Source organism: Nicotiana sylvestris, chromosome 9 (assembly GCF_000393655.2).
Source record: "Nicotiana sylvestris chromosome 9, ASM39365v2, whole genome shotgun sequence".
NCBI classification, from domain to species: Eukaryota; Viridiplantae; Streptophyta; class Magnoliopsida; order Solanales; family Solanaceae; genus Nicotiana; species Nicotiana sylvestris.
The window spans coordinates 88534837-88543207 of NC_091065.1; the positions used below are offsets into that span (position 1 = coordinate 88534837).

General features: G+C 34.0%; 1 protein-coding gene across 1 annotated transcript; it reads right to left on the reverse strand.

Annotated features, from left to right (window-relative positions):
- Positions 1-1572: 1572 nt before the first annotated feature.
- LOC138876998 (beta-carotene isomerase D27, chloroplastic-like) lies at positions 1573-7281 on the reverse strand. The gene is made up of 6 exons (XM_070156340.1): positions 7176-7281; positions 5843-5935; positions 3457-3518; positions 3203-3309; positions 2031-2123; positions 1573-1826 (listed from the first exon to the last, which is right to left on the reverse strand). Exons 1-6 carry the CDS (start codon positions 7203-7205, stop codon positions 1756-1758), a joined length of 456 nt encoding a protein of 151 aa, XP_070012441.1. The 5' UTR covers positions 7206-7281; the 3' UTR covers positions 1573-1755.
- Positions 7282-8371: the final 1090 nt, after the last annotated feature.

Consider the following 8371-nt stretch of genomic DNA (forward strand, 5'->3'; position numbering starts at 1 on the left):
GGTTACTTGATGGACGTATCGGATTAAATAAGAACCTCTATAAATTGGACCTCTCCCCACCCATTAGCGTAACCGTATTTTATTTCTTTCTTCCATCACTAAAGGCGGCGGTAACGTAAAGTTAGGGCAAGGGGCGAGAAACCAATTTTGAATTAACGCTTCCACTTCACGATAATAGCTTACGATTCATGTATGTTTTCTGTAACGATTTTGTGTAAGATTATCGTGTTCAAGATCCTGGTATGAATTAAGTTTATGTTTACAGATAGTTCCATGAATGGCGAAGTGGTAGATCTCACATCTCTAATATTTTATGGTGTTCTGATGTTTGCTGGATTTCATTCACATTTTGAGTTGACATAACTGAATAACTTTTTTCTTATATGTTAATGTGAAGAAGAAAAGTCATTACTGAATTCTCCAGTATTTTATTGCAACTTGATGCACCCAAGAGTCTGGGCTAGCAATCAATAAACTAGCTGATTTCTTTTTAACAGCCTAAGCTTCGGTGGACAAAGTTACTTGGTATTTGTGCATCGGGGGAAGGCTGGTACATCAATATTCAGTGTCAGTGATGCAGAAATGTGCTCTCTCGGTCGTTAGCTAATGAAGTTGGCAGACAACCTAGGTCCACCCTTGCTACCCCTCAACCCCTACAAAAGATTTTTTTCACTCTTTACCAAAACAAGAATTATTGCATTGCCCAATAGGCCTTAGCAGTAAGAATATGCAATACCTGTCTAAAGTCCATCAAAGGATTCATAAAACCACCTTTCAGTTTCAACTATATGCGCACAGAAGAAGATACCACATCAGATATCCAATCTTACTCGCCTTCTGGATCCTTCTAGTCAGGGGTGGGGGTGGGGGGCTAGAAGCCCAGGAACGGGTTCGTAGTAGTTTTTGCTTAAACAGTGCATTTGTGTTAAAAAAAATCATTACATATGTACAAATTTTAAGTTTGCTCTGCCTCTGCTTCTAGTCTATTGCATTTTCATTCACTAATTGGCTTCTGTTGCCAGATTATACAAATCATAGCGTCTGCTTTATAATATGTTTGTTGGTGATCATCCAAAATTGTGAGGTTACACTTCAGACTATAACCTCAAGCTGGATGAGATGGAAGACAAAGTCTTTGAAAAAAATTACTTATTGGACCAACAACATCTAACTGTTAAAGGAAATTGCTGCAATCACACTTGTGCAACTTCAATATGTTGAAGCATTCTTTGGTTCTTCATTACCATATATGTTCATTTCTGATTGTCATACTGCTACTAAGAAATGGCAGCTCGAAATAATTTTGTGACAATGTAATTAGCCCTTATGACGTTTGTTTGGGTTCATATAAATATCTAGTCTAGTACTCTAGTTTATGTGGAGCAATAATCAGCACGGTTTGTTGGATATCTAAGTTTCTGAGCTTACAGTTTTCTTCTTCTTTTCCTAATATTCTTATGTTATAGTTTCCCCTGAGTACTCGATCTGTTTTCACTTGACCAGAAGTTGAAACATATAGCTGCAGTTTTCTTATTTCTTTAGATTTTGGTCTACTTTCTGAAGACAAATTCATACATGCAATCGAATAATTTCAAACAATATTCAGAAATTTATCTGGTAATACATGTATGTGTATGCTTATTGGTTCCTGTACGTTGACACCTCTTCCAGTTACCGATGTTTTCATATGCTACTCATTCTTTTAAGTATAACAGCTTTCAAATGAAAGTAAATTGAAAGGATATATGAACGGCGTTATGAAATCTCCTCATCTTTCCTTTTCACTTGACTGTTGCAATCCCTTTGGTGTTTATTGCTAAGTTTGCCTGCACGAATTTTGTAGCAAAAAACATAAGTAACATATCTGGCACACCCGCTATCCATGATATTTTTATTTGTTTTCCTGAAATGTCAGCTTGCGTTGGGGATAAATAAGAAAGTTCAGATAAGCTCTAGCTAAAGAGAAGAAGGGCATAGATTTGAATCTGTTAATAGAAATTTGCAACTATGGTAGTTGAAAAAGTAGTTACATAGTTTGTAGCATGGCTGCACAAATGCTGGATCTGTATCTGGTTGAGGAGGATCCTGCCCAAATATCATCTCACAGCTCATATCATCAAAGTCTGCAAATTAACCAAAGGTGTCAACATCTGTTATATGTAGAATTTGGCTCTTTTATTAGTGTAGGTCATGGAAAAATGATTGGATGTGGGGATGGGAAGTGCATCAACTATTACTTTCCTAAATTTGAAAAAGGAATCACTTAGCATTGTGAGACAAGTCCAATTAGTGGACAGACTATCAGGAAACAGTATCATTCAAAATTTTCTCCTCTTCTTCCTCCTCCCTCCTTTGCCTCGGTTGGATTCTTGTTGGCATAAACTACAACAACTATGCCTCAACTTCTAAGCACGTTGGAATCTATTATTGAATTCCCACTGTCCATGTCAATCCATCTAAGTCCGTTTGTGCGAGTTTGCACACATTGCTAGTCTCAAGCCCGAATATAGGAGGGCGGAGAAGAATCATAGTAGATTAACGGTTAATGTAAAACTAGTCAATTTATGATAACCCTCACGTTGGATTCTTGTTGACCTAAAAATTACAAATTATTGTCTGCTATTTGCTACAATTTTCAACAGCACTATGATGATACTTTTTTAGAATTGCACCTTTAGTGGCATCAAGGTGGGGCCTCCCATTGAAGTGATATGCAAAGTCTCCAAGTTCTAGTGCAGATACTATTACTTTTTCAATTGGTTAAGGTGGTTTAAACTTATTCTTAGAGGAGGCAAGAAGTCAATATTTTATTATGTGAACGGGAGTCTTGGAGTAATGATAAAGTTATTTCTGTATGATTTATAGGTCACGGGTTCAAGCAGTGGAATCTGCCAGACTGCCTACATCACACCCCTCGCGATATAGCCCTTCTTCGAACGCTACGTGAATGCGAGATACTTTGTGCATCGGGCTGCTCTTTTAGGGCAATGAATTATGTCTTATGCTTGCCTAAATGATCTAATATGATTATAGTATATTTACATCAACTATGGAAAATTATACCAAATGTTCTCAATATTCTTGATGAAGTAATGCTGTTGAACTTCTTGCAATACTTTAATATGGTGCATATTATACATGGGTATATAATGATTTGTTTTTAAAGAAAGTACAACTACGTGTTATCATTTGGTATACTTACTTGGTACCATGTTCACTGGCATTCCTAATGTATCCTTGATGAACAATTGAGAAGGCATCTTGCATAGGTTAGTGCACATCCCCACACAATTCGTTTCCTCCAGAAACCTACAAAGTATTTCATTTGTGAATAATGGAAAGAGGTTTGGGAATTACTATAGAATACTTATGTTTGTTGAAACAAATAGTGAATTCATATACCATCACCATAACAATAGACAATCTCAAAGAATGGACAGAGAAATAGATAAATACCTGCATTTTTTTATGTGGACCACTGTGTTTTCCTTTCTCCCTTTAAACTCTGACTCTTTCACCTTGAAGCATAAGAGAATGATTAAGAAATCTTGGTAATACATGAGCCAGAATTTGAAGTTTATGAGTTCTGAACTTGCTAATAAATTCATTGCTAGCGTTCATTTTAGTTATTGGGTTCGCAGAAGACTAAAAAAAACTTTGTCTCGCCTACACCAAGAAAAGGGCTGCAGATATAAGGTGTGTTTGATATGAAGAAAAATATTTTCCGGAAAATATTTTCCAATTTTTCCATATTTGGTTGGGTTAAATGTTTTTGAAAATATTTTCCTTATGAACTCATTTTCCTTCAATTGAAGGAAAATATTTTCCTTATCAAAAGAAGGGAAAATATTTTCCAAAACTCCTTCCCAACCTTCCCCACCCTCACCAACCCACTCTACCTCCTCTCTCCAAAAAAGGTTTTTTTGTTTTTCAAATTTCAGTTTTTCCGTTACCACCCACCCTACTACCCTTCTATCCCACCCCACCTCCAGCAAAAAAAATTAATTTTTTTACCTAATATTTTTTTTTTTGCAATTTTAAATTTCTGTTTTTTCGTTCCAACCCCCTCACTTGCCCCCCCCCCCCCCGAAAAAAAATATTTTTAAATATATTTTTCAGTTTTAGTTATTTTATTTATCGGTTTAAAGATTCAAAAATTTACAAGTTCCAAAGTTATGAGTTCGGAGGTTTATGTGTTTGGAAGTTTACGGGTTTAGAAATTATAAAGTTTACGGGTTCGAATTTTCGCGGTTTCGAAAGTTTAACAGTTCAAAAATTTATGAAATTTGTGGGTTCGGAAGGTTATTGATTTGAAAGTTTATGCCTTCATGTTTATTATATCTAAATTATTTATAAATACTCTTGAAAAGTCATTTTCCTTAATTTGCGTACCATACACCGGAAAATGAATAAGACTACTACTTATTTTCCAAGAAAATATTTTCCACGGAAAATATTTTCCGTTATACCAAACACACCCATAGAGTGATGAAGGAAGAAGAGGAGATTGTTTCGCCTCTTATTCAGCGGGGTTATTAGATCAAATACATATTTAATAGATATTATTTATCGGGTAATTTATACATATTTAATACATTTCTTAAACAAATACAAGATTAAAGCAAAAGTTATTGAATTTGTTGAACCCGTACCTAATATTGTAACTCCGCCCGTGATGGTTACTTCCATTTGACTTGCACAGCATTGTGGCAAATAAGGGAGTACATAGGCCGGGTTGGTTCAAATTTTACAATTACCAAACCAAACCAATTGTATCGGGTTATTAAATCTAAAGACCAAACCAACCAATAAAACTCGGGTTTTCGGGTTTTTCGAGATTTTTTTTCCCGATAAAATTTTCGTAGAACAAAACATATAATGTATGCTCAAAATATTTCTTTAATCCTAGTAAGATACAACTATATAAAGTATTTTCCAAGAAAATAATACAAAATATGAGATGTGTCATGGCATTATCCTAAAATATTCAACAATAAAGACAATAAAATTATGTAATATAAATATTGCTAATTAAAAAGCCATAATAAAAATAAACATAATCTAAAAGTACTAAGTCATGTTAAAATAAATAGACTAATGAAGGAGTATTAATTACATGATTAAACGCTAAAGAAAAATAAAATAGGTTATGCATTTTTATCTAAATTATTGCAAAACAAAAAATAGATATTCAATACATTCTCATTCGTAATATTGAATTGAATATCTTTTGTTAGCATTAGTATTGATTTGATTTTGGTTGGGACTTTTGTTAGCATTATTTAATTTACTAATATTAATGGCTATAAAAATTATTGGAGCATTCAAAAGCTCTAAGTCCACCCTTGAAATAATACCTTACAAGATAAAATTATGAAAAATTTTAAGAAATATTTATAAATTACATCACAATAAGTATATTTATATATTAAATATATCTAAAATTTCTATATATGTAATATCGGATTGGTTTGATTTCGGTTTGACTTTCTTTAGTTAAAACCAAATCAAATCAATTATGGTCGGGTTTTTTTTCCAACACCAAACCATAGCCGGATTTTTTTTCTCGATTTGACTCGGATTATCGGATTAGTGTGATTTGTTGGTTTCCTTTGTACACCCCTAGTGGCAAACATATGTGCACGTGTGTTACTGTGAGCTTTTAAGGCCCTGTGGTTGTTTCATTTTTGTTCGTTGTTATTGCCATTGTTATCACTAGTTTAATAGTTATTCCATTCCATATGCACAATATTTAGTATTTATTTTCAATTTGTCACCTTCTAACAAGGTTCCTTTCACAAATAATTAATGTCTTGGAAATTAGGAATATTTCAGAGCGTACCTCACAGGGTCCCACTAGCCAAGCGAAGAAGACTGTGGTGAAAGCAGCGCAATACTCTCTTGCCCACTTAGATTGTGGTAGTACCATCTTCATCTGTTTAGCAATACCAACATTAATTTCCATGTTATTGCTTTAGTTTATATATATATATCTATAGGAACAGCAGGTAATAAGTGAGATAATAATATAAAAATAAGACAAGTTACTGATACATGTTTAATAATGTAAAAATTCATTATAACGTCCACATATATATATATATATATATATATATATTTTTTAATTTCGCTAGAAAAAAGCAAATGTATTAATGAAGTATAGTATTCAAGTAACAAGCTACAAGAATTTTCACGTTTTACTTCTCGATTATTTTTAAACATCACCAACATGTCATCCCGAGTCATGACTACCAATATTGTGTAAAGGCATAATAATTACCGATTTGTTGGATAGGAAAATATTTTAAGCAACTTGTTTTATGTGCTCTTTCTGTCTTTGTCCCATTACCTAATAATTTCTGTTTTTTTTAAAGAAAAATATAGACGGGCCATGGAGCAGTGGTTGCCTTTAAATAATACTCCTACGAAATAATAATAGCATTAAAAAGGGGGTTTTCCAGTTGGAAGTGCAATTGGGTGATAGAAGTTAATAACAAGAAAGGATCGATGATAAAACCAAAGTTATCAGATATGAAGCTGTACTTGGAAACGAGAAGCATCTAACTTTTGTCCTACTGCCTAAATATTAACGTGCATGTTATAAAATTGCAGGGATAATTTCATAGATGTTTACTCTAACATTCATTTTATTGCGCCAAAGTCACTAATCTGTTCGCTCAATTTTGCCTAAATATCACAGAAAGTCACTAAATAATTTTTATGTAACACAAAATTCACTATAACTTTGCTTATGTATCATATAAAATGTCTCTTTTATTTCCTCCTAATGACCTTCTATGATATTAGGCAAAAGTTGAGTATCGTTTTTGTTATAAAAAGTAATTTAATAACTTTTGTGGTATTTTTGTAAGGTGATTAATTTTTTCGTAACAAAAAATATAATTTAATAACTTTAGTACAATAAAGTGAGTTTAGTGTCCATTCATAAAACTGACTCAGAAATTACACTAAGAAATGATGATAATACGAACATGTTTAAAAAAAAAGATAAAAAAGTAAACACGTTAAAAATTGGATTTAAATTATATAGACGATAGTGTAGAAGAAAAGTTTATGATAGTGTAAAAGAAAGTTTTCATTAGTAGTGTAATATTAAAGGAGGAGTTGTTTTCAAAGGTGAATTAAGAAAGAAAAAAAAAAAGACATGAACTTACCAGGGAAAGAATAGGCATAGGGAATGCCATTTGAAGAGCATCAACATACCCTGTTGAAGAGCTAGGCTGCCCTCATGCTGCAACTTGCAGCCTGCACATACCCTGTTAAAGCCCATGCCTAAGCATCTTTGGTGCCAGCCCCTTTTGTTCCCCACGCCTGGTTTTGTTTAATCAGGAGTTATGGGCATCCTTTTATTATTCAATTTAAGCCCCATACCCTTGTGTCTTGTTCCCCATTGGTATTAGTTTAATCCTAAATTAGTACCCTACTTGTCAGCCCATTTATACTAATCTTTCTGTCTTTTTCAATACCCCAGAATGCCCTTGTTAACCCTGGATTATTACTGCCCTGCCTATTGCAGCATCAGGGCACTTTGGGCTTTGAACATTCGATTTCAGAACTGCCCCAACCTGGCCTCTAATTGTTTACAATGTAGTTACAAACTACCATTCATGGGTAATGCCCAACATTCAAATAACAATACAGGCTCATTAGTCATGCGACATTATTAGCTCATTCGATTCATTAGTTATAGAAAACTAATCGACGACATTTATCGAGTCGACTATACTAATTATAGCAGGTAATAATCAGTCGCTCGTATAAACAATACGTTCAGGGACCTAAGGGGTATCAGACAACTTTTGTTAAATTACTGGGCCTATATGAATTAGTTCATTTGACGATTAATCTAACTGACGATCATGTTTATCACAGAGTGTATTCAGAACAAACAGAAGACAATCGACCAAATAAAAGGCCTTTAACAGAGATGGAAGAAATCCGAAATAAAAATAACAACATAACAAACAAACACAACAGAACATGCTGACAGCTTAATTAGAACTAAAACAAAAGAAAGAAAAACTTACCAAAAAGGTTTGAAATCAAAAATGACCCAAATTCTGATTCAACTTCGAACCCTTGAGGCCGAACAAACTTTAATCAGGGTGTTCTCACATGAGAACACCTTGATTAAGGTCTATTAGACCTCAAACCCTTGTCAAGACTGGCCGGGTTCCCCAGGTGCATGTGTCCTAAGGTCTGGATTTCCAGATCTGATTTTTAAGGAGTTGTGGGTAGATTCGGACCAAACCAAGCTTGGTTTGGTCACGAGGAAGGTCAGGGGGGTGTCTGGTATGAAGATGGGGTGGTTTGGCATAGATCCGGGTTCGACTCAAATCTTCAAATGAAG

Coding starts and splice junctions, on each gene's coding strand:
- LOC138876998 (XM_070156340.1), bottom strand. CDS start 7,205: ATGGCATTCCCTATGCCTATTCTTTCCCTG. Junction 5,936..7,175: donor CTATGCCTATTCTTTCCCTG/GTAAGTTCATGT, acceptor ATTGCTAAACAG/ATGAAGATGGTACTACCACA. Junction 1,827..2,030: donor GCAGCCATGCTACAAACTAT/GTAACTACTTTT, acceptor AAATTCGTGCAG/GCAAACTTAGCAATAAACAC.